The sequence below is a fragment of the Tursiops truncatus genome, chromosome 16, assembly GCF_011762595.2.
Source record: "Tursiops truncatus isolate mTurTru1 chromosome 16, mTurTru1.mat.Y, whole genome shotgun sequence".
Classification (NCBI taxonomy): domain Eukaryota; kingdom Metazoa; phylum Chordata; class Mammalia; order Artiodactyla; family Delphinidae; genus Tursiops; species Tursiops truncatus.
The window spans coordinates 47,810,369-47,835,516 of NC_047049.1; the positions used below are offsets into that span (position 1 = coordinate 47,810,369).

The 25,148-nt window shown below is 55.0% G+C and overlaps 2 protein-coding genes across 5 annotated transcripts in view; one reads left to right on the plus strand and one right to left on the minus strand.

The window, feature by feature from the left end:
- The window catches only part of SNCG (synuclein gamma), a 31,767-nt gene extending 27,532 nt beyond the window's left edge, over window positions 1-4,235 (minus strand). The window contains exons 1-4 of the mRNA XM_073793380.1: window positions 4,015-4,235; window positions 3,141-3,182; window positions 2,690-2,817; window positions 8-79 (exon numbers count right to left, since the gene is read on the minus strand). Coding sequence (XP_073649481.1) covers window positions 8-79; window positions 2,690-2,817; window positions 3,141-3,182; window positions 4,015-4,135 — 363 coding nt within the window. The 5' untranslated portion in view covers window positions 4,136-4,235. The remainder of the gene's footprint in view (window positions 1-7; window positions 80-2,689; window positions 2,818-3,140; window positions 3,183-4,014) is intronic.
- A 968-nt stretch (window positions 4,236-5,203) lies between these two features.
- On the plus strand, window positions 5,204-24,878 carry MMRN2 (multimerin 2). Of its 4 annotated transcripts, XM_073793365.1 has the most exons (8): window positions 5,470-8,647; window positions 13,115-13,227; window positions 13,848-13,976; window positions 14,064-14,170; window positions 14,270-14,350; window positions 15,097-15,261; window positions 15,442-17,226; window positions 20,102-24,878. In XM_073793365.1, exons 1-8 carry the CDS (start codon window positions 8,549-8,551, stop codon window positions 20,485-20,487), a joined length of 2,865 nt encoding a protein of 954 aa, XP_073649466.1. In that variant the 5' UTR covers window positions 5,470-8,548; the 3' UTR covers window positions 20,488-24,878. The 4 variants fall into 4 exon arrangements, with proteins under 4 accessions (XP_004327555.3, XP_073649467.1, XP_073649466.1 ...); XM_004327507.4 differs by lacking the exons at window positions 5,470-8,647; window positions 13,115-13,227 and adding an exon at window positions 5,204-5,443; XM_073793366.1 differs by lacking the exon at window positions 14,270-14,350 and having other exon boundaries at window positions 5,469-8,647.
- Window positions 24,879-25,148: the final 270 nt, after the last annotated feature.

The window sequence follows — 25,148 nt, forward strand, 5'->3', positions numbered from 1 at the left end:
GTCCTACCGCCTCAGCCACTTCCTCTTCCACTTTGGGCGCCTCGTCCTCCTGCGAGGGGGCAGGTTGCTGCAGGTCCTCCTGTGGGAAAGCAAAGGGGATGTGGGACCAGGTGGAGGGCACAGAGTCCCCAGCTCCTTGCATGCAGGGCCTTGTCACCCTGGCCTCAAAGATGAGCAGAGGCCCTCATCATCTTGCTCTATGTGGAGGGCTGGAGGTGACAGAGGTATGAGGGCCAGACTGACCTTGGAGGTGATAGAGCCTCACGTAAGGATTCACAGCGGGGGCTCTGCCTGATGATGCCAAGGCCTGCCGGGGGTACCAAGTACCCTTGAGCCCAGCTTCACCCCCAAAAGCAGATGCTGAGTCACTGACAGTCCCTGGTTGGGCCTCCTCCATGAGGAAGCCCAGTGAGGTGGAGTGGGCAGTGGCCCCTGAAGCACTAGGCCTGATCCCACCCTCAGCGTTCCTGAATCACATGATCACATACCCTTGTCCTCCTGTGACCCCAAAGAGCCCTAGGAGGAGGTGCATGCTATCACCATTCACATGGGGACCCTATGCCTAGAGAGGCCAGGTATCCAGCTTAAGGTCTCGGAGGTCAAAGCAGTGAGGCTTGCAGGGATCAGGTCTGGCTTGCTCCAGGCCCAACCCTATCCCAGTAGCATGAGTGCCACCCACTTTCCTTCTCCCTGCCTCCTGGATGGGCACTGGGCTCAGGCAGGTCTGGCTGGAACCAGCAGCGGTTATACGGTCCTCTCCCACTTCCTGTCTCCTTCTATCCACCTCCACCCGGCCAGGCGCTTGCCTGAGATGGCGGCCTGCCTGGGGGTGGTCGTGTGAAGCTGGTAGGCTGGGCCAGACTGGGTGATCAGCTTGGACACTAGTCTCAGCTCCGACCTCTGGAGGGTCCTGCCACCTCTCTGTTACCATGGGGCCATCCTGCCCCTTGGTGGACTGGGGCAGCCAGAGTTGGGGCAGGCTCTCCAGGCAAAGGACAGGTGGCCGCCTACCTAGTCCTGCTGCCCCAGGGTGGGGGCATGAGGCCAGTGGCATGAATGGTCAGACAGACTGGCAGTGCTGCATCCTTCTACGGTTCACTGGAGGGTGAGTCACGGCTGGTTTTTGGGTGTCACCAGGAAATGTCTTCCTTGGGGTAGCTCCACGGGCTCACCAGCCCTCCTCCAAAGTCAGAGAGGAGTGCCCAGGCTTCTGCTCAGAGGTGCAGCGGCAGCCTGGCCCCATCCCAAGGCCTCTTTTGCTGGGGGATGGGGGAGGGAGGGGCCTGGGATCTCCTGGGGTACATTTGGGTAGTGCCCAGAGGCACTGATGATGTAGTCACCTCCCTTTGTCGGGTGCTCACCACGAGCAAGGCGAAGCTGCTTCATGGGGGCCATTTCCCTGCATCATCTCAGCCCAGTGAAATGGATACTCTCAGCCCCACCCTCCCCCCACCCCAGGCATTTTACAGCTGAAAACATGGAGGCCCCGAGAGGTCGAGTAGCTTCCCAAGGTCACAGAGCTAGGACGAGGCAGAGCTGGGAACCAGGAGCAAGGGCACCTGCCTGTTCCTAGGATCCGGAGACCTTGTGCTGGCCCTGGAAACAGACGCCTTGGTGCTGCCCCCAGAGCCAGGGGCAGGGTGACCCCCCACCCTTCCACCCACCCACTCCCTGGAGCAGGGATTCTTAGTGCTGGGTGCCTGGGACTCTACAGGCCCCTCGGGGCCTGTGCCAGGTAGGAGAGCTTTCTAAAGCACAGCCTCGTACAGAGCTGAGACGGCACATCTCTGGAATAGGAAAACCTCCTGCCCACAATGCTCCCACCATGATCTCCCGATCTCCTGCTCAGAGTCTCCCTTTCAGAGCACAGTCTCGGGACCCAGGCTGCCCAGAGAATTGCAGGCTCACTCAGACTAGCCATGGGACCTTGATTACCATATCTCTCTGGGCCTCATTTCCACACCCTGTCTCATGGGATTTGGGGCCAAAGAAATGAGTTAGTAGGTGTAAAATGCTTTAAGCAGAGTCTTTCTGTGGTGGGTTCTGGGACAGTTCTCCCAGCCAGCCTCCACCCCCTGGGAGTGCTCCCCTGCTCCTGTGCTCTCTGTTGCCCGGCGCGCGTGCGTGCGCGCGCACACACACACACACACACGGGCACACTCACACCAGGCACGCACACACGCACGCTCGCAAAGGTGGAGGCAGAGGGTGTGGTCAGAACCCTCACTCTTTTTCCGTCACCAGGGGGCGCTGCTTCCCTGCTGCTCCTTGGAGGAGGAGGCCCTGCCCCGCCAGGCCCGGAGGGAGGCTGGACACTGGGTTGGCGGTGACCCGGCAGCTCTGAGCTGGTGTCCACTGCCCGTGGGAGGCCGCCCGTCACCACTCGGGGCCCTCAGGACCCCGCTTTCGCTAGTGGAATGGGGTGTCTCCTAAATGCTGAGCGCCGTCAGGAGAATGTGGTTTTGAGCCTCATTCCAACTGGGCCCCACACAGGTCTGCTCACAGGGGTGGTCGTGACGATTCCAGGACTTAATGGATGTGACAACACCAAACGCAGACCAGGGCCCCTGAGTCTCCATTCCCCTGCATGTCAGTGGGGTGATAGTGCCTCCTCCCCAGCTGGCCTCCCTGGGGCCCAGGGGAAAGGATGGGACAGGTCTGAGGGCCAGGGCTGGGGACCAGGTCTCACCTTGTGCACCACTCTGGAGGTGATCGCGATGTTCTCTGCTTCCTCTACGGTCTTGGTGGCCACGGTGTTGACACTGGAGACCACAGCCTCGCTCACGGCGTTGGCGTGCTCCTTGGTCTTCTCAGCCACTGTGGGAGGAATCTGGCTGGCTTTGGCCCTGACCCCACCCCACCCAGGCCTGGCCTTCCCGTCAGGCCAGAGCAGCCCCTTTCCCAGGGCGCTCAAAACGCTGGCTCTACTGGAGACCTTAGGCTGTCCCCTTTCTGACTCCAGGGGAGCTCTGACGACGATGGGGGCAGTCCACCCTGGGTCTAGCCCCAGATTCTGGAGAAATCTGGGTCCGTATACAGCAGGGGGGAAAGGAGGTGCCTGGGCTTGGGCCTTTAGCACCAGGGTGCAAAAGTCCCTGCACGTCCTAGCCTCCATGTCCCCGGGTACTGGGGCTCCTCACCTGAGGTCACACTCTGCACAACACCTTCCTTGGTCTTGGCTCCTGTGGAGGAAGTGGAGATGTCAGCCCAGTCCCACTCCTGGTGTTGGGAGTGGGGGAGTGGGCCAGGCAAACACACCACAGAACAGCTGGACAAGCTGCAGGGTCAGTGGGAGGTAAGGATGGTGTCTGGGGGCCGGCCATCCTTTCAAAGGCCACTTCCTGCTGTGTCTGGAGGAAGGGGACGGATGGGAAGTGGACAGGACAGGATGGGGGGACGAGAGAGACCAGGCCTGAGGTAGGGTCTGGACCTCATGTGGGTATGGCCTGGGCCTCGGAAGCAGCGCAGGACAGGGTCAACGAGAGCTGAGTCATCGGCTCAGCCTCCTCTTCGGAAGGAGCTGACGGGGGTGGGGTGCACGGGAGGCTGGACAGAACACTGAGGGCTGGTCTCATCTCGCCTGACGCGCCCCTTCCCTCTGGGCAGGGTGGGGGCCCGTGGCCTGGCTGCTGAGCCCCTGCTTGCTCAGTCCGCGGGGCTCCAGGCTCAGTGTGGCTTCTTACCCGAGTTAGGGGGCCTGTGGGTGATGCTGGGCGGGGGCGCTGGTGTGCGCTGGTGTGTGCATCTGTGTGCGCACAAACAGGTGTGTCTGAGGGCTAAGTGCCTCCCTTGCTGTTCTGTCCCAGAGGCCCCTGGGGCCCTGAGGAGGCCAAACAGACAATGGGGTGTGCGGGAGAGTGGCGGTCCTCCAGGGCTGGGAGACCCTGACTCAACTGCCACGTCCTCATCCCTCTCAAAACGCCTCCCAGGGGCTGGGGGATAAAGTCAGGCCCAGGTAACTGAGCAGCCACCAAGCTGCCCTGCCCCGCCAGGCCCTGCCACGCCCAAACTCACCCACATACATGACGCCCTCCTTGGTCTTCTCAGCAGCCTCTGTCACCCCCTGCTTGGTCTTCTCCACGGCGCCCACCACACCCTCCTTGGCGATGGAGAAGCCCTTCTTGAAGACATCCATGGCTGTGGGCAGGGACGGGGGCCTGACTCCCCGGGCGAACTGTGACTGGAGCTGGCTCGAGTGCTGCCGCAGCTGCTGTCCCTACTGCTGCCTCTTATTGCTGCCAATGAAATAATGATGATGCAGCGGCGGCTGATGGGAGCCCAGCCAGCCCAGGGGTGGGGGCGGGGAAGGAGGGAGGGAGGAAGCAGGCTCGCCGCCCCCTTCTCCCAGGGTTCCCGAGCCCCTGCTGGCTCAACCCTCCCCTCCTGTCCCCTGCCCTCCCTGGAGGGGCCACAGAGGGCCGGACACATCCTTATCCATCACTGCCCTTCATTCATTTGCCGCCCTGCGCACCCACAGGGGCAGCCTTGACTGGGTGCTCCCAGGCCTGGGGCTGTTGTATCTGTGTACATCTGGGGCAGAGAGGGGTCACAGAGGGGGGCAGGCACAGAGAGGGGAGGTGCCTCTGTTTACCAGCGTCCCAGGTAGGGCAGGGGTCAGGACCAAGCCGGTCTGTCAGGCAAGAGTGGCCAACCTCCCAGACTGGCCTGGGCTACCCAACTTCTCACCAGCACCACGGATGCCCCCATCCTGGGGCTCGGGCAAGTCCAGGTTGGGGAGCTGAGCCACAAAGAGCTGACCCAGGCCCTGGCCCCAGCTACAGACTGTGCGACCCTAGGACAGCTCCTTTGTCCTTCTGAGCCTCCACCCGTCTGCTGGCTCCCACTGCCCAGTGGTGAGAGGTGCTGAGTAGGCACGAGTGCCCCCCACTTCCTGGCCACCAGCGTGGATGGGCAGCAGGTTCCCTGAGGCTGATCCGACCGCTTCCTGCTGCCCCGCCTCTGTGCTGGTGCGGTTCTCCTGATTCCCATGGGGACACGCTTGGTGGAGCTACCTCCCCCCGTGTCTCCCGCACCCCCAGTGTCCCAGACCCACGTCCTCCCAGGGCACACGGGAACTGGCCTGCGTTGTTGGCTGCCCCTGTGGGGACCAGGCCGAGGGTGAGGGGGGCCGGACGAGACTCACCGGGTGGGCCGGCCCAGGCTACTTCCTCTCTTTGTTGTCCCCGTGCTTTTTTTTTCCTTCTGAGACTTAACTTGAAGACAACGTCACCAGCGCTGGTAGTTTCTGGAGTCACCCACAGAGGCTGAGTCCGCCCCAAGCCAAGATGATCCTGACACTGCTGCTCAGCGTCGGGGGGCCCCTGGGCTGGGGGCTGCTGGGGGCCTGGGCCCAGGTCCCCAGTACCAGGTTCTCCGATCCACACAGCCCCAGGCCACCTGGGGTCTGGAGGGCAGAGGCTGAGGACAGGGACCCCGTCAGACGGTAAGGAGGGCCTGGACCTGGGGGAGGAAGTGGTACAGGATCTGAGTCCCAGCTCAGCCAAAGCAGGGACTCTCTGGACTTCAGTTACCCATACGTGAAATGGGCTTATACTACCTACCTGCTGGACCAGCTGTGAGGCTGAATGAGATGCTAGGTGGCAGGCTCCCCTTTAGGAGGCCACCCCCAGCCGGCCCGGACTGGGTACCCCAGGGCCCAGCCTAAGGACCACAGGAAGTTCCCCGCCTACCCATGGCAGGGAAGGGGCCTGGAGGTTGGACAGGGTGGGAGCACTCTATGCCATTGACCACCGGGGTGCTGAGGGGCTGGGGTTCTGGAAGTTTCTAGCTGACCTGGGAGTGGCTCCTATTCTTCGAAGTAAGTCAGTTCTGAAAGCTGAGCCCAGTTGAGGCTGGCGCGGCCTAAGCCACAGAAGACAGATGCTCCTGGGGACTGGACTTGGATCTGAGCGCCCAGGGGGACCGGCATGGGCCCTCATCCTGGCCCTAACAGTCGAGCAGTGAGCAGACAGGGTGCCCTGCTCTATTTCAGGAACGAAAAGGAGGCTGTGGCACCCAGCGAGCTCTGCTTCGGCAGCCCTCTGGAAATGGGCGGAATGGTGTTATGGCTAGACCAGGACACCCTTTTCCAGCCTTTCTGTGTGTCCAGGGCCAGGGATCCTCCTGCTGATAAGGTGCTGGGAATGCGGGTCCCTCCTCAGGGTACCCCTCAGGCAGAGCAGCAGGTGCCATTTATCGGACCCATCCCTGGGCTGGGCATCTTGCCACGTGTTACCTCAATCCTCCTTACAGCCCCGGTTACAGAGGAGCCTGGGGCTCAGAGAGGCTAAGCAGCTGGCTAAGGTCACACAGCTGAGGAGAGCTAGAACCAGGATCTGAGTCTGACTCTAGAGATCATACTCTGGTCCCAGTCCCAGGGGTGCCTATTCCCCCCTCCCCCTCTCCGCCCAAACCAGACTTGGTTGAGGGCATCTATAAGGATTTGGAGGGTGAGAGGGGCCAATTTACGAGTCTCCCGTCTGGCTGGCCGAGATTCACCGTCACGTGGGCCTGGCCCAAACCTTCCTGGGACAGTTCTCATACAGCTCTGACACTTCAAGGTGAATGTGTTTGTTAGACACTTGCCCGAAAGCAGATCTGACCAGGGAGAGGCAGGAGGGTGAGAGCAAGCGAGTGTGCACTGCCGCTAGGTGATGGAGGGGCGGGCCATGTGGGAGGAGAGGGGAGAAGTTGGCCTGGAGAGACCCCCTTTCCTGCACCATTCCCAGTTCTGCTCAGAGCTGGGAGGTGCACATGGCTCTTGGTGGGGGAACCCAGTCACCCAGCTCTGATTTCAGGACCAAGGATCCAGCCTTCCCTCCCCAAAGCCCCCAACTCCAAGCCCCTGTCTCTGGGTGGCCGGCCTCCCTCTGATGAAAGGGAGTATGAGGGGCCCAAGCGGCTGGGCAGGAGGTAGGAGATGCTTCTCTTTCTCCCCCACTCCCACCCCGGGGCTGTGGGGAGAGACTGCGTTCCATTAGCCCCAGGGAGGGTGGGTCTCCGGACTGCTCAAGACCTGAGGGGGTCACTCAGCCATGGCCTGGTGGTCTCAGGGTGTGCAGGTGTGTGTGCAAGGGTACCCTGGCCCGGGAACACCCAGGCAGGAGTCCCAAGCCCTGGTCCCAGGAACCTCCAGGGGGTCCCATCGGGCCTGCTGGTCTCCTGCCTACAACCCAAAAGCTGCAGCCCCCACAGGTCAAGCCCAGGTTGTCGAGGCCTCCGGAGGGTCTGGTGAGAAAGGAAGGAAGCGCCGCGCGGCTTCCTCAGGCTGATTGCTTCCCGTGTTCCCGTGAGGGGAGAGGCGGAAACGCAGCCCCAGCCCTGCTCCTGCTATGGGGAAGGGGAGGCGGACAGGCTCTCCACAGCCAAGCAGGGGCACCACACCACCCACGCCACCCGCCACGAGCCTGGCGGGCCTGCCCCCTGGCTGCCAGAGCCAGGGCCCTGCCCTGCATTTGCCCCTCATACCTGTATCCAGGGCCTGGGGGCCAGGGTAGGCCCTGGACACAGACCCAGATAAGATGCCTTGTGGACTTCCCTGGTGGCACAGTGTCTAAGACTCTGCGCTCCCAACGTAGGGCGCCTGGGTTCGATCCCTGGTCAGGGAACTAGATCCCACATGCATGCCGCAGCTAAGAGTTCGTGTACCGCAACTAAGGAGCCTGCGAGCCCCACCTAAGACGCGGCGCAACCAAACAAATAAAAATAAATAAATTTAAAAGAAAAAAAAAGACCCTTTGAAAGGAGAAGCTCGAACAAAACAATGTGGTGCTGGATGCCAGCTCTCAGGATGCAGGAGGGACATGGTTGGTGCTTCCTAGGTCACCCAGGAGCCCGTGGGGCTGGGCCCAGTGAGCCAGCAACGTGGGTATTTGGGCTTTGTGGGGAAGAGGCTCTTTCTTTGATCCCAGGCTTTCGTGGGGGTGGGGAGAGCAGGAGGTTAGGACGTGGGTTCCTCAGACACATGAGCGCTTCCCAGGCAGGACTGAGCCTGCTGAGGGGACTGAGCTTAAGACCCAGGCAAGGTGCTCCATCTCCACATTGTTGTGACAGTACTGCAAGGTCGCCCCTGTTCTCTCCACTTTACATGTTGTGAGGCTCAGAGGGGTGGGGTCGCCACCAGGGGCCACACAGCTCCTAAGTGATGGGTCAGGCCCACATTGGCTGGGCTGCAAATCCCAGGTGTCCTCAGTTCTGTCTCCCCTAAGAGGGGTGGGAGTGTAGGAGCCGCTCCTCCCAGCAGCCCAGCTGGCCCCGGTCACCAGCATCAGTGTCTCCACAAGGAGCGTTTGCAACTTTTGCAGCTGGGAGCTTGTGGCCCAGAGGAGTCACGCATATCTCTGGAGGTCACACAGGAGCAGAGTGGAGCCCAGACCGCTGGTCTCTGGGCCAAGCTGTACCTCCTGCACCTGTATCTGTTCTCCAAGGCACAGGGCCCTGAGCACTAACAGGGAAGAGCCCCACTGGCGTGAGCTATGCTCAGGGATGGACACCAAGTGGGCCTTGGGCTCCTCTGTGGCTCAGAGACCAAGCCCGGCAAACTTCTCCCATGGAGTCATCACAATCACAGCCGCATCCAGGACCTCAGAGAGCCAGCATACTAAGAACACAACTTCCTTCCACAGAAAGACTTAAAGGGCAGTCGGAGGTACGTTTTACTGGCTGGTTAAGAGGCACTTAAGTGTCCCAATGGGCCATAGCGGCAGCACATTTATAATTCAGGAGGCTCAGGCTAACAGTCCATTCCCTGCCAGAGGCTTTCTCTGCCTTCCTTATAGCTTCTCCTCACGGAGGGGCTGGGAGTGGGAGTCTTCTCCACACTTTCAGGACTGGAAGAAGGGCCTTGCTCAAGGTCACCCTGAGTCCAGGGACAGGGAAGGGAGGAGAGCCCAGGCCTCCCAGTTCCTATTAGAAGCTCCAAGGGGGGCAGCAGACTCTTTCCTGCCTGGGGCAGGAGGGCATCAGAGGCCATGTCAGAGGCCCAGGACAGGCCCAAAGCAGGCTGGAGACCCTCACGCTCATTTCTAGGCTGGCACCTGCCTCGCAGTAGACCACTGGGAGATGAGAGTGCCAAGAGGGCCAGGGCCCGAGGCCAGGAGGCAGTGAGAACAATGGGGCGCTTCAGCGAGCTGGGCCGGGGGCTCAGTGTACCAGCGAGAAACCGCCAAGAGCCGGAGGAAACCAAAGCAAAGGTCAGGAATGTTCCCAGGCTTCTGGGCCAGCAGCCTGTACTGTGCCAAGGGAGGGGAGCGTGGGCAGGGAGAACGGCGGCTGCTGGAGCCTGAGGTTTGGGCAGGTCAGGAGAGAAAGTTCCTGGGCAGGAAGGGTGGGCGGCACTGCTTCCAGTTCTAGGAACCCGAGGTGGAAAGTCCCGGTCACTCCCTGCAGGCTAGCCCAGACCCGGTGCTCCCAGGGTACAGGCCTCCTGGACCCTCTGCAGCCGTTCAGAGGGCACGCGACAAGCAGAACTTAGTTTACAGCGGGTGTTTCTCAGCCTTGCACTATTGACATTGCCAAATACACCTGGGGCGAATCCCCTCTCCTCCCAACACACGCCCCGTTGAGAACAACTGGTTTACAGAAATAACTTCTCTCTAGGTCTGAGCATGTTCCAGGAATTTCCATGGGGCCCAGGGCAAGGTGCGGGCTGCAGTCGCTGATCCTTGAAACAGTCTGTGCAGGTGGCCACCTTGCCCCCCGGCCCTAACCTCTGGGCCCAGCACTTTCACAGTCCCCTATTTCTGTGTTGAGTGCACATCCTTTGCTTCCATCCTGATTTTCACATGTCCCTTTTACCATTTACTAGTCCCTCGGGGATGTACGGGTCTCTTCCGGGTCTCTGTTCCCACTGACTGGCTTGACAAATCTTGTGCCAACGTCCCACTGTTTTCTGGATTGATTTTATTTTTTGGGCCACACCCGCACAGCTTGTGGGATCTTAGTTCCCAGACCAGGGATTGAACCCGCACCCTCGGCATCAAAAGCGCAGGGTCTTAACCGCTGGACCACCAGGTTTCACGTCCCACTGTTTTCATTCCTTGGCATTAGAGTCAGTCATAACAGTTAGATGAAGAACTCCTCATTCGTTGTCTTCCAAAATGTTCTTACCTGTTCATCTGCATTTTCTCTTCCAGATAGAAATTATTTTATTTTTAAGTTTCGTTTTTATTAGTTATACACACACATAAGCAGGGCTTGGAAAACTCTGGCATGGTGGGTCAAATCTGGCTCCCCACCTGTTTTATAAATAAAATTTTATTAGAATGCAGCCATGCCCATTATTTACATCCTGTCAGTGTCGGCTTTCCTGCTACAATGGCCAAATTGAGTAGATGTAACAGTCTGTATGTCCTGGAAAGCCTATGCGTCCTTTTTCCTCCCTGCACATTTCTGGTTTTCCCTGAAATAAACAATTGTCTTTGTTTTAGTTTTTTTCCTTTTGCTTAGTTTTTTTTCTTTTTTTTTTCCTTTTGCTTAGTGTCTTTGTCACCGTTCAATTCCAAACTCTCAGCCAGTTGTCCACATCTGCTCTCCACCTTCATTCCTGTCAGGCGTTTGACCACCTGTGTCTTCTTGGAGACGCCTCTCTGATCCTCCAGCCATGCTCTAGGCTGGACCATTGCTCACTCACCCCCTGCCTGTCATTGTCCTGGGGTCTCCCTTTACCTCCTTTCTGTGCTGGAACTCTTGTTTCCTGATGCCATGATTTCCTGTTTCTTGGTGTTCTCTCTTGTTTTGGTGGAACATTTCTGGCACAGTGGTCCTCAATCCTGGGCTATGCCTTAGAATGACCCAGAGAGCGTTAAAATGCAGAAGACCAGGCCTTAATCCCAGAGAATCTCCTTTAACTGGCCTGGGGTGGGGCCTGTAGGCTCACATTTTTAAAGTGCCACAGGACGCTTCTGATGTGAAGGTCTGATGGCAAGATTGCAAACCACTGCTCTAGTTGCTCCCTGATGAGGGTCCTGGGGAGGGAAATGCTTTGAAATCAATCTGGCTTGTTGAAAATGTCTTAATTTTGTGCTCCTTAAATTGATAATTAGGCTGGGTATAGGATTCTAAATTGGAAATAATTTTCCTTCAGTATTTTGAAGGTGATTCTCCACTATGTTTTAGTGTCTGGTACTGCTGTTGAGAGGTTCAAGGCTATTCTATTTACTGATATGTGTGTGTGTGTGTGTGTGTGAGAGAGAGAGAGAGAGAGAGAGAGAGTGTGTGTGTGTGTGTGTGTGTGTGTGTGTGTGTGCACGTGCTGGGGAGGGGCTTGATTTTTTTCTCTGGAAAGTGTAGAATCATTCTCATTCCCAGAGTTCCAAAATTTCACAACGATGTGCTTTGCTGTGCGTTTATTTTCATTGTATTGTGGGTAACTAGTGGGCCCTTTGAATCTGAAATTCCACGTCCTTCTCTTCTGGACTATTCATTTGGTTGTTTTCATCAGTGATTCCCTCCCTCTGTTCTCTCTTTCTGGAACTCCTATTGTTTGGATGTTGGATTCCCAACACTGGTCCTCTATTTTTCTGATCTTTTCTGTCCTATTTTCCATCTCTGTTTGCTCTTCTTTTAGGGAAATTTCTTTAACTTTACCCTTTAACATTTCTATTAAATTTCTCTTGCATTTCTACCATTATAGTTTTAATTTCCAAGGGTTCTTTTTTGTTCTCTCAGTGTTCTGCCCCCATTTTTAAAGTGGCTTCTTTTTCTTGTTTCTGGAACGCAGTAAGTTCTCTTATCAGTCTGGGAATATTAATGCAAATCTGGGGGGAAGTTCTTTTCTCCCTGCACAGTCTTGGTTTTCTTCAAGTTGATTTTCTTACATTTGCTCGTTTTGACCTCCCACTTTTGTAAGAGATTTTCCTCAGGGGTCATCATTGGATGTCTGGCCGCTTAAGAGTAGAGAGGCTGGGAAGCTGATTGGAAGCTGGGTGGATGGGTGATCTGTTTTGTTATAGGATGCTCTGCTGGGCTAGTTCACTGGGGGGAACCCCTGGTGTCAGCGTCTTTAAGTTTTTCCCCTCAAGTGGGGTCAATTTTCTGAGAAGCTTTTTCAGTCTGCAGCCAAGAGGGTAAAGGCCAGCTGCCAGGCTTCTGGGAGCCAAGTGGGAAGGCAGGCTGCGTGGTCTCAGCACTCAAAATAGATAGAGTCACTCAATCCCCCTCAACTCACCCCACTGCCGTCCCCAGCAGTATCCCTGTGTGATGGTACCTGGTGGGCCCGGGGCAGAGATCAGCTCCAGAGAATTAAATCGCAGCCTGAGAGCCACTCAATCACCAAGGGCCCTGAACATCGCCTCCCAACATCTCACAAATGTGGTCCTTTCTCCTGAAATCCACCACCATGGTCCAGTCAGTCCACGCTGCCATTATCTCCCACCTAGACCCCTGACACCACCACCTACATCTTGCCCCCTCCCATCCTTTCTGTACCCAGGAACCAGGGTGGCTCTTCCATGTCACCTCCCTGCTTAAGCTCCTCCACGGCTCCGCATGCCTTCAGGATGGAGCCCTGTCCTCAGGGGGCCCTCAAGCCCTGCACGGTCTGGCTTCTCCTTACCCCCATCGCCTCTCCTTGGCAGCCCTCTCCGCGCTCCCAGCCTCCGCAACTCAGTGGGGCCACATACCTCTGTCACAGCTCCCAGTGCTTCACCTCATTCCCTCCACGTAAGATGCAGCCTAATCATCCCCTCCTCCCCAAAGTCTCCCCAGGTCCTAGCACCTATCACACCATCTGAGACCACCCACTCTCCCTTGGGACCCTGAAGAGAAGGTCTGAGCCTCCACATTGGCACTGAGCCGGAGCCCAGCACCCGCTCTCACCAGGTGCTACATCGAACAGAGCCATGGAGGTCATTACCACTTGCAACGCTGGAGAGCTCTGCTCCGAGAGCTGACGGCGTGGAGAAGGGCCTTCTGACCTCTTGCTGAGGGCATCAGCTCTGCCCCCAGATCTGTGAGCTGGGGCTCTGCCAGCAGTGAGCAGCCCTCCACCCTGGATGCACGGCAGCACACGCTGGTGGAGGGCACAGGAGGCAGGGTGACCTCCCGGGTGTTCAGGATGCCGAGTGTGACCCCACACCACTCGTTACAACCTCAGTGTGGGTGGCCTTTTCCACAGAAGGAACTGCTCGGCCTGGCTGCCTTCCCCCACAACTGTTTGAGAGTCCATTTCCACAATGGCCATGATGGGGCACGACCAGAGCAGGCGCCCTCCCCGCAGCCGGGTCTCCGGTGAGGAAGGATGTGGGTGGTAATGGGAATGGGGCAGGCTGCCAGGGCCGCCAGAGCGGGCAGGACAGCAGTGTTCACTGGGCACTTGGGAAGAGCCAGGCACTTGATACTCCTTTGTCCACTTGGAGGAGAGTATTATGATCTCCATCGTGTAGATGGGAAACGAAAACTCCCTAAGTGCCTCACTCGAGGTCACACAACCAGAAAATGTGAAGGATTCGAACCCAGGACTCTCCAGCCCCAGCAGCACCACGCTGCCTCCCTGGCACCAGGAGAAACAGAGATCCCTTCCTGACTCTGGTGGTAACTCTGTGATTGCGGGGGGCGGGGCTCCTGAGCCTCTCTGTGCTGACCCGGGAGTGAGGGGCGCTTCCTGGAAGGCCACGGAGCAGGTGCCCTTGCAGGCGGGGTCTGTGGGGCTTTTGCTCTGGAGCAGAGGAATGGATAATGCAGAGCGCTCCCTTCTCAGGCTAATGGATTCCAGAATCCCCCAGACTGGGTAGGGCAGAGAGGCAGGGGCGGTGGAGGGGGCGGGGCGCTCGGCACTGGCTCCCTGCTGACCTCTAGCAGTGGGGGGCCTGGGTGTGGCTCAGCAGCCCTCTCTTCTGGCTTTTTTCCAGTAACTGGTGTCCCTACCAGAAGTCCAGGCTGGTCACCTTCGTAGCTGCTTGCAAAACAGAGAAATTCCTCGTCCACTCACAGCAGCCATGTCCACACGGGGCTCCAGACTGCCAGAAAGTGAAAGTCATGTGAGTCGGGGTGCAGCAGGGTGGGCTATTCGTCCAGGCCCTGTGCCGGCTCCCCCTAGAGTCGCTGAGCCAGCCGTCTTCCCGCAGGTACCGCGTGGCCCACAAGCCGGTGTACCAGGTCAAGCAGAAGGTGCTGGCCTCCGTGGCATGGAGGTGCTGCCCGGGCTTTGTGGGACCCGACTGCCAGCACCACGGTAGGGTTCCCTGTGATCCCCCTTCCCCCTTGACCTCTGACCCCAGAGGTCATGCAGCCCCTCTGACCTCTGGTGTCAACATCTGATGCTTCTCTGCAGATCCCAGGGCGATTCCTGAGCCTGAAGATCCAGGTGATAGCCTCCAGGAGCCTTGGGATGGGCCAGTTGACTTTGAACCTGGTATGCTGCTTTCCTGGAAGGAACAGGACGGACAGGCGGGAAGAAAGAACCCATGTGCCCAGGGCTCTTCTCCTCTGATAGGGTAGTGCCATTTCAGAGAAGCTATGTCCCCAGAATCAGCAGGGGTCCCTCTGTGGCCCTGTGTCACCCTGCCCCCACACCAAGGCAGCCAGGTTCCAGGGCCCTCAGTGACTTGCCTGCTGGCCAAGCACACGCACCCTTTCCCTTGACCCCATTTTCTGGGAAGGACAGCTTCATCCGGCACCCTCCTTGCCCCCTGAACTGCATAAGCTCCCATGTCCTGGGAGAAGCCTCCCCACAGTCCCCCTAACCAGGGCCAGGAAGTCATGCTGTCCCTGGTGATGATCAGCACAGCAGAACCACCAAGTGACACCACTGGTGAGGCTTTCAAGGCCGGGCCATAGTTGGGATGGGGAATAAGTTTCATCATGCGGTGAACTCCTATCTATTGACAAGGGCTGACTAGAATGATGTTGAGAAGCCGTGCCCCTGTGACTGAGGAGGAAAGTGTGCCACGGTGGATTAGTCATGTCTGCTGTGGGTTTAGGGGGCAGGGTGAGGGCTCACTTGCCATGCATTTGCCCTTCTGGAGTTAAAGGCTTCTAAGCTCCTGCTCAGAGGACATCAGGACACAGCTCCCTGTTTCAATCCCCAAATTTCCTCTCTGCACCTCATGTTCTGCCCAGGCCTGGGAAGTTAGACACTTATGTCTCATGTGTATTCAGGCCACCGGGATGCAGACATCAGCGACATGGTGGAGCAGCAGGAACGCCGGCTGGGAGATCTCCAGAATGACATTCACCAGGTGGCAGACAGCCTCCCAGGCCTATGGAAGGCCCTGGCAAGCAACCTCACAGTGTCAATAACTGAGGCAAATCAGACAGAGCTTGGTGAGTGGCAGGTTCCATGGGCTGAGGAAGAGCCCAGTCACATCCTAGGGGATGAGTGGGAGGGCGAGCAGGAAGGCCCATACCTCAGAGCCCCCACCCCACCCCCCCGCCTCCTCAGTCACCCCCTGGGGAGGCTGTCTGCTCCCGAAGGGCTTGTGTAAACACGTGCATCTGTTGTAGAGTTTCCCGGCAGATCCTTGGAGCAAGTGCTACTGCCCCACATCAACACCTTCCTGCAAGGACATCTCAGCCCCATGTGGAGAAGCTTCAACCAAAGCCTGCACAGCCTCTCCCAGGCCATAAGAAACTTATCTCTTGATGTGGAGGCCAACCGACAGGCCCTCAAGAGGGTCCAGGAGAGCTCTGTGGCCAGAGCTGACTTCCAGGATCTTGGTGCCAAATTTGAGACCAAGGTCCAGGAGAACACCCAGAGGGTGGGCCAGCTACGGCAGGATGTGGAGGGCCACCTGCATGCCCAGCACCTGTCCCTGCACCAGTCCCTCTTGGAGGTCCAGGCCGATGTGGACACCAAGCTGAAGAAGCTCCTTAAGGCCCAGGAGTCCCCGGGGGTCAATGGCAGCCTGGTCCTGGTGGCAGCAGGGGCAGCAGCGAGGCCGGAACCAGAGAGCCTGCAGGCCAGGCTGGGTCAGCTGCAGAGGAACCTCTCTGCACTGCATGTGACCACTGCCCACAGGGAAGAGGAGTTACAGGGCACCCTCGCAGACATGAAGGCCACCCTCGCCCAGCACGTGGATGAGATCAAGGAGCTGTATTTGGAATCCGATGACACCTACGAACAGATCAGCAAGGTAGAGCGGCAGGTGCAGGAGCTTCAGGTGAACCACACAGCTCTGCGCGAGCTGCGGGTGATCCTGATGGAGAAGTCACTGATCATGGAGGAGAACAAGGAGGACATGGAGCGGCAGCTCCTGGAGCTCAACCTCACCCTCCAGCACCTGCAGGGCGGCCACGCGGACCTCATCAAGTACGTCAAGGACTGCAACTGCCAGAAACTCTACTTTGACCTGGATGTCATCCGGGAGGGCCAGCGGGACACCACGCGTGCCCTGGAAGAGACCCAGGTGAGCCTGGACGAGCGGCGCCAGCGGGACGGCTCCTCCCTGCAGGCCCTGAGCAGCACGGTGGCTGCCCTGTCGCTGGCGGTGGATGCGCACCAGGCGGCGGTCGAGCGGGCGCGGGCCGACGCTGCACGGCTCCGGAGTCAGCTGCGCACGCTGGGCAGCGAGGTGAGTGCGCTGCGGGCCGCCGAGGGCGAGATGCGACGCGAGATCCGCCGGCTGCACGGATCCTTCGCGGCCCTGCTGGAGGACGCGCTGCGGCACGAGGCCGTGCTGGCCGCCCTCTTCGGGGAGGAAGTGATGGAAGACATGTCCGAGGAGGCGCCCAGCCCGCTGCCCCTGCGCTACGAGCAGATCCGCACCGCCCTGCTGGACGCGGCCAGCGGGCTGCAGGAGCAGGCCCTCGGCTGGGACGCGCTGGCCGCCCGGGTGACAGCCCTGGAACGGGCCTCGGGGACCAGCGGGCAGGCCGAGCGCCTGGAGCCCAATCGGGACGCGTCGCCAGCGGCGGCCGGCGGGCCGGATCTGGCTGGGCTAGTAGTGCAGGAGCTCCAGCGCCTGAGCTCCCGCATGGAAAGCGTGGGCGAGTGCTGCGAGGCTTCCTGGGCCTCCTCCTTCAACAGCTCCCTCGAGGGCCTTCGCGGGGAGCTCTCCACCACCGAGCACGGCTTGCAGCGGCACCAGCGCCTCTTCCACAGCCTCTTTGGGAACTTTAAAGAACTCTTGGTAGCCAACATCAGCCTGGACCTGGGGAAGCTGCAGGCCATACTGAGCAGGAAAGGGAAGAAGCAGCAGAAAGGTCTGGAAGCTCCCAGGAGGAGGGAACAGAAGCAAGTGGAGTCTTTGGAGGATGCGCATGTCAAAGGGCCGGTGCTCTGGGATGCAGGTGAGTTGTCCAGCCTGGGAAGGAGGCTGGGGGAGTCTAAGACTGTGCTCTCTGCCAACAGCACTTCTGCCTCAGAGGGGGCCGGGGTGAAAGAGAGCAGGATGGCCATCAGTCACCACTACTCAGGACTGGCTTTGCCCTTAACCCACCTTCTATTTAGGACTAGGGAGGGGCCCCTTAAGCCACCTGGAGTATTAGGAGGTAGAAGTCACATGACTGAACTGTCAGTGAGCAGGCAGAGCCCAGCACGGAGATGCTTGAGGCTCCTATATACACCAGTGGTTGCCCGCCACTCTTAACTGTAGAGCAGGGAGGGGGGATGCCTCTCTCTCCTCCATAACGACACCCTCAAATCCCTCCAGCTCAGCTCTTCGCCCAACCCCGCTTCACTCCCCATGTTTCTTTAAGCTTTCCCCTGTATACAAGTGAGTGTGTGGATAGGGGCTGGTGTCCTCTGCCATGGGCAGCACCCCACAAGAGGTGAATACAGGGGAAAGCCATGGGCCCCAAAAGGAGCTCGTTCTGCTAACATAGTGGACCCATGCTGCTGCTCTGAGCCAGGTCCCCCACAATGCCTTTCTTGGGCTTTGCCATGTTGAATTATCACAACAGCTCAATGACGCGTTATCACTGCTGCCATCTTACCTGAAACAGGGTTAGTCAGGCAACTGTCCTGCTCACACATCTAGTAAGCGGCACAGAGGAACCCAGTCTGGCTGTCTCTAGGGAGCTGGCTCTTCGCCTGTGAAAGGCCCTTGACTGGCCTCTGCAGGGCCCTGGGAAGCTGCCTCTGAGGCTGAAGGGATGAGCAGCTAGCCTTCCCAGCCCCTCCCTGAGTATGGCCCTGAAAAGTGGACCCCTACACTCTGTGCCTCAAGTGACTCTACCCTGCCAGAGAGGCTGGCCTTGGAGCTACGGCCGCCTTCTCACCCAGACCTGGGGCTGAAGTACAAGGCCGCCATCTGGGCCGTCTATATCCTCGTGTAGCCTGGCACGTGGGCAGTCCGAGGCCTTGCTGAGGATCCCGCCGCAAGCCTGCCCTGCTCCCACTCACTCCTCCCTATGGCCCTGAGGCCAGTGTCTCCCTGGGAGCGGTGGACATGGCACAGGCTCTAGCACCACTTACGTGTCTCAATTTCTTCCTCTGTAAAATGGAGAACCACTACCTTCATCAAAGGGTTGTCAGGAAGACTAGCAGATACATTTACCAAAAACCTAGCACAAGGCTTAACCTTTAGTAGAAACCAGTCAATGTTTCCCCATTTCTCCAGCATTTTCAGGGCTGAGGCTGTATCTACCTACACTCTTACATCTTTTTCTCCCTTGTGAGTGGTGCAAGGCCTCAACTGCCTGATAGTTTAGGTATCTGGGTTTACCACTGCAATATTTTGTTACTTAAAATTTTTTTCCTTAAAAGTAAAAATCCCCCCTTATTTGTCTTATGGGAAGGCCAAAGGGCTTGACTCCGCACCCTGCAGGGAAGACCACTCTCAGTCCGCCTGCTGGCAAATCAGTGAAGCACAACCCTTCCACCAAGGAGCACGTCGGGCCCCTGGCTGGCCGTGGCGCTCCACAGAGGGCACGCTAGGCCGGCCTTGCTTCGGCGGGGTGAGCGCGCCACCTCCTGGGTGCTGGGGTAACTGCAGAGCCAGTCTTTCTCACACAGATGGGAATCCCAGCTATTCGGAACTAATTCTCAGAAAATCTTCCAGAACTAGAGAAAAGCAAAATTTTGTCATTCACGAGGTTGCTGTTGGACCGGGAGCCAAAGAGCGGAGGCTCTAGTTCTGGGACCAAGGTCACTCACTGCTATGCAAATTGCTCCTCTTTTAGGCCTTGGTTTCATCCCGAGAAGTGGGGAGCTTGGTCTCAACAGAGAGGGGTGTGTGTGGGGGGGGCACAGAGAGCCCACAGCTTGAGGGAGCAACAAGGGAGCACGTGAGGAACATGACCTCATCAGTGCCGAGGCCAAGGTCGTGGCCGGAGCCCAGCAGGACTCAGCCTTCCCATCCCATCTCCTGGCCAGGCAGCCCGGCTGGCTCCTTCCTCTCCACTGAGCGTCTTCTCTCGCTCCAGGCCTGTGCGTGGGCCTGGCGGGCCGCTCGCCTGTGTTCTCTGTTTCATCCTCCTTAGATTGGCCAAAGTGCTTCAGGTGGGAAGAGTACCAGAGGTCAGGAGATCCACAGCTCCCAGCTTGGTCATGTGTGTCGTCTGGGGCAAGCTTTCCCTTTCTGGGCCTGTTTCCCCCTCTGTAATCCCAGGGCTCTGAGCAACATTTTGAAAACATTAAAATGACCAGCTTGAAAAGACTTTTCTTCCCTGGTCCCACCTGCGTTTTCCTTCTCTCCCTAGGGTCCTGTGCTAAACATCCAGTAGGAGCCACCCTTCATTCCTTAATTACCTCACCAGGGTTAGCATTACTACTTTGCAGATAGGTAATATTTTCTCTCTTTCCCCTGGAATCTCAAGATCCCTAGCAGGTGGCAGGAATCTGGGAGTCAGAGACCTGGGTTCCAGTCCCCGCCTGCCACTGATAAGCCATCTAGCCTCGGATGCAAGTTAACCATGCAAGACTCAAAGTCTCCTCAATCAGGGTACTTATCTCTCAAGGATGTTGGAAAGAAGGATCAAACAAGAAAGTGCTTTGTTAAAATGTACACCAGTAGAGACAACAGACTTGTATTTTCCTTTCTCTCAACTAGTGAAATACTGAGAATTGGCCAGTTAGCTCCCAAGATACATTGCTACTAGGAATATCTGGGGTATCTAGAAATGGGACCTATTTCTAATGTTAAGAAGGCGAGGAAGGCAGGTATAATTTTCCACCTGAGGGAGTGAGGGGCTGAGCCACTAACACTTTCCTCCTGCATTCCAGGCTCCCCTGTGGCCTTCTACGCCAGCTTTTCAGAAGGGACAGATGCTCTGCAGACAGTGAAGTTCAACACTACTTACATCAACATCGGCAGCAGCTACTTCCCTGAACATGGCTATTTTCGAGCCTCTGAGCGTGGGGTCTATCTATTTGCAGTGAGCATTGAATTCGGCCCAGGGCCAGGCACCGGGCAGCTGGTGTTTGGAGGTCACCGTCGGACCCCTGTCTATACCACCAAGGAGCAGAGGGGTGGGAGCCCAGCAACGACCTTTGCCATGGCTGAGCTGCAAAAGGGTGAGAGAGTATGGTTTGAGCTAACCCAGGGATCAATAATGAAGAGAAGCCCTCCAGGCACTGCATTCGGGGGCTTCCTGATATTCAAAACCTGAGTACAAGGCACAGCTCTGACCAGACATTGTGGACTTATCCAGCTCACCTTGGCCTGGGGCTCAGGCCAGGGTTGGTCTGGAGACCATGCAGTTGGTCTAGCTCTTCCCTGGAAACCTTCTGCAAAGACAACGTGGTATTTGTGACCTCCCTCTAGACGCACTGGGTCTGGCTGTTTTTTAACGATGAGAAGGACTGGAATGCTTCTCTCCGGGCAAGACTTGGTCCGGGGACATGTGAACCTTGGGTTGGCGTGCCTTCCGAGGCGGCATGGCTTGGATTCCAACTCTTGGCCGTACCCTGTGTTCTATAGCTTCTTTGGTGTTTTGCTCCTCCTGTGGTTGGAAACTTCCATATAACACTTTAAACCTTTCTCCTGCTTCCTCTTCTCCTTCATCTTATGCTAGAAAATCATTCTTTCCTAGAAAGAATATGTTTAAATGGAAGTGACATTTTGGCCAATACTGGAAGCCAGTCTGCACGCACTGCAGGGCAGTAGGAGAAAACCAACCTGTTTTGGTATCTGTCAGTCAACAATGGAGACAAAGACCTGGTTGAGCTAACCAAGCGAAACAAACTTAGTATCTTTTCCTTAGTTTCAGTCCTTCCTTGAATTTATCTGTAACTTTAATTTGACTTCTTTTTCTCCTTGTCTCATGCTGGGTAAAGCCCAAGACATGCCAAACACGAACTAAAATGTGTATAGCCTTCACCTTTTTTGCTTCCTCCAATAGCTTATGACCACCCTAGTTCTTATTAGCATTTCTAACCAGGAAGGGAGCTGAGGGAAGAGAAGGAAGACTAAAAATCTCCCTCAACAATTATCAACTTTGGAATAAAGTGAAGTCCTTCAGATCTCTGCCTGGTTTGCAGAGCAAACCAGGATGGCGAGCAAAAGGATTTGGTAAAGTAGGTAGAAATTTGGGACAAAATCAAACTATTTAGTATGTGATTTTCATTACTCCAGGCCATATGTGACTTCACAATTCCAGTTAATCCTACATAAAACACTCAGAGGCTTCCCCAGTATCCACAAGAATACTGGCTTAGACAGTACGGCTTACAGTTGTGGTTATTCCTACAATACCAATACATGGTTTTCAAAAACTTACAGGTCCTGACGCAAACAGGCTTGAGAAAGCAGTCATCTACTTGTCAGGAAACATTTTTATTTTGGTAGTAGGTATTCAGTATTTGTTGAATATACCTCTCTCCATACGAAAATCAGATTTGTCTGGGTGACGAAAAAGGACAGAGTTGGTTGTCAGGGTTCCCAGCCCTTCTCATTGTTTCCCTGGGCTCATGGATTCAAAGAATTGTCCCTTAGAATTTATTTACCACTAAGCTTGGTGTGCTTCAGGTGCTAAAATATTCGTGTTAAAAGGAACAATATGCCGGGCCACTCTGCCATTGATGGTTGACCTTGGGGTAAATCACGACCTCTCTTGAACATCTCCATCTGTAGTATGAGGTGGTTAGTCTAACAGCTCTAAGTATCCTGGTATTTTATTTTCTTGACCACAGGTTTGGCTCTTGCCTACCTGCCCTTCCCTCTGGCCGGGGCCTCCTGCCCGGTACGGCTCAGCTACAAGACCAATCCTGACCCAAGGCGTGATGTATCTGGGCCACTCCTGACCAAAGGTTGGAAAGCCAGTACCAGGTCACCCTTGCTGCTAGAAAGACAACACTGTGTCTTCTTTCTGCTCAGTCCTGCTATTACTGGTCAGGCTGTGCTGATGACTAAATGGAAACATGCGGGTAAATATAGTCTTAGCATTTAAGACTTTCATTTGGAATTTACTGCATATAATAAGCAGAGTGAACTGATCTCCTCTATAAGGGGCACATGTCTTGCAACCCTCATATGGCTAGTGCTATTCAATAGGGAGGTTATAAATGAAAGTGCTAACTGGTAAACTGGCCAGCAGCATGGATAAGTCACTCCAGAATTTTCCGGGGTGAGAACTAGAGAGACAACGGTTCTTTTAAATAGGGTGCTTTCATTGCAAATTTTACAAAACCTTAATATCAAGTTTAAGTGTAAATTTTCTGTTTAAACACTTCAATAACTAGGACCCCAGATTAACAAGAATTCTGACATTCATTTGATAGATTTCTTATCTCCATTAATATCTCTGGGTGGAGAATCTGTTTGAGTGCGCTGTTACCCAGGCGTCCAGAACAAGACAATGACTGAGCACAGAGTGGTATCAGACTTTCCCAAACCCAATGGAAAAAAAATACACACAAAAATACTCCAAAATATCATTGGAAAACAACAAAGAGTACCATAAGCAGGTCAGGAAATTTTAGTAATTCCTGGAAAACAGGAAGTAGAAGGGAACAAGCAGAAAATGAAACAGCAATAGGAAATCATAACTCAAAACATTTGAGAGATGGGAGTGATTTCAGGGGAGCTCAAACTCAAACTCAGCCCCTAACACACCCGGAGGGGTCCGTGGAGGAGAGGCAGTCAAGGCAGTGGGCAGTCAGTCCCAGCTGCCCCTTGTCTGAGCTAAGCAGCAGGCAGCAGTGGCCTCTGTTTTGAGCTAGAGCGGTGCCCGTCAATCCCGAGCTCTCAGTTACAGGGCAGCTACTGACACTTGGAGGTAAGAACCTCCCACACCCAGAAGACACGTGTAACCTTATCACAATCCAGACTCCCAGGAGTGAATCTAGAGCTGTGCCTCCACAAACTAGTACATGTCAAAATAACTCCCTATTTCAGAAACACCGTGAAGAGGATATATGGTCTATAAAAAATGCTTCTCAAAACTCCCCTTTCCTCTCATACTCTGAAGCTCCTCTGGTCTCCCATGATGTTTCTCTCGAAAACATCACCAACTCCTCTCCCAGCTCTAGCCTAAGCACCATTCCTCTATCCTCCTTCATCAAGGAAGTTCCCCCAAACCTAGCCCAACAATGACAAAACTCTTTTCTGGGGAAGGGGAAAGGTACACAAGCAGAGTGAGGAAAGCCTGAATCCTCTCGAGTAGGTAAGAAGAGAGCAAAGCATTACTTATTTTTGCTCTAACAGCTAGTCCCATCACTCCTTGATAAAAACAGGAAGCTGAGGAACACAGAACTGGGGTGAGCAGGGGTTGACGAATACACAGATGAGCAACTACTCCAAACTGCTAAACATCTGTGGGAAACTAGTCTCATGGACAAGAGGTTCCAAACTGAAAACTTTGGAATATGTAAATCTCTAGAAAGAATACAGGAAACTGGAAATGTAAATTGATTATTTGCCACCCAGATCCTGGTTTCCAAATATCCTCCTCCCTAAAAGGAACCAAAGTGCCTTGGAGAAATGGCTGACCCAATGGCAGGGGCAAGGAAAGTACCAGATGAGCTTGGAACACCTTCATGTGCCCCAAAGTGAGAAGTGCTCAAAAATGATGGGCACGCGTCAAAAGGACTCAGGCGCCACCTTGATGAACTCCCAGTAGCCAAGTCTAGGTCAATTTGAGCCTCAAAACAAAAAAATGACCTAATTGACTATAACTTATTGAATAAGAGTCCATACTGATAATAAAAAATAAACGAGAACAGAAGACTTATTCCTTGTAGCAGAATGCCAATTAATAAATGTAAATGTAATAACGGAATCAGAAAATCACCACTTTGTAACCACTGATTCAGGTAGAAGTTATCAATGGATGCTAAAACAGTCTCAAAGTATCTCTGGTAACATACTAATTACAAAGGAAAAACAGTAACTTCACAGTAGGGAAACTAGGTGAGTATCAACTTAAACAAACAATCGACAATGACACCATCAGTAATGAGGCCACACTGCCGCTGTGGCCTCCTGGTGGGATGCCCTGAGGACACAAACATCATGTCCCCAAAATCACTGGCCTTTACTCTAGAAAATGTTGGTACCGAAAGAGACAAAGCTGGAGAACTGTTTCAGATTAAAGGAGAATAAGGAGACAGGACACCTAAATGCAATGCGAGATTCTAGGCAGACTCTGGACCAGGAAAATGTGCTCAAGGACTTTATTGGAACAACAGCAAAACTTGAATAAGGTCTTCAGACTATGGTATTGCTGATAATTGTTATGGTATATTAACTTTCCTGATTTTGAAAATTGTACATAATTGGTTATATTAACTACCTGAAGTATTCAGGGGTAAAGAGGCCTGAGCTCTGTAATTTACTCCAACTAGTTCAGAAAAAAGTATGTGTATGTATGTGTTTGTACAGAGACATTCCAAGATGAGCCTTTGTAATTCTTGAATACACACAGAATGACAAAGCAATTGTGACAAAATGTAAGTTTATGAATCTGGATGAAGGGTAAACGGCATTCTTTATACTATTTTTGCAACTTTTCTGGAAGTTTGAAGTTTTTTCAAAATACAAATAAAGTTAAAATAAAATCTGGTTGTTGAAATAAAAACACTCAGTAGGTGGGCTGAAAAGCACAAGGCAGGATGAAACAAACATATGAAAGACATGTTAAGAAATATGGAAGCAACATCCACTGGACCTAATATTTGTCTAATAGCAGTTTTAGAAACAGGAAAGTAAAAAGGGAAGGGAAGAGAGTAGAGAAGTGATGGAAGAAAAGTTCCCAGATCTAAGGAAAGATTAAAAGGACCCAATTAGTACTAAGTAACAGAATGAATGTATCTAGACATGGCAAAACTTCAA

Bases quoted from the DNA above. Each gene is read 5' to 3' on its own strand.
- MMRN2 (XM_073793365.1), top strand. From the start codon at position 8,549: ATGGAGTCATCACAATCACAGCCGCATCCAGGACCTCAGAGAGCCAGC. The intron at 13,228-13,847 runs GTGAGGAAGGAT...GCTTTTTTCCAG, and splicing joins TCCCCGCAGCCGGGTCTCCG to TAACTGGTGTCCCTACCAGA. The intron at 15,262-15,441 runs GTGAGTGGCAGG...CATCTGTTGTAG, and splicing joins GGCAAATCAGACAGAGCTTG to AGTTTCCCGGCAGATCCTTG.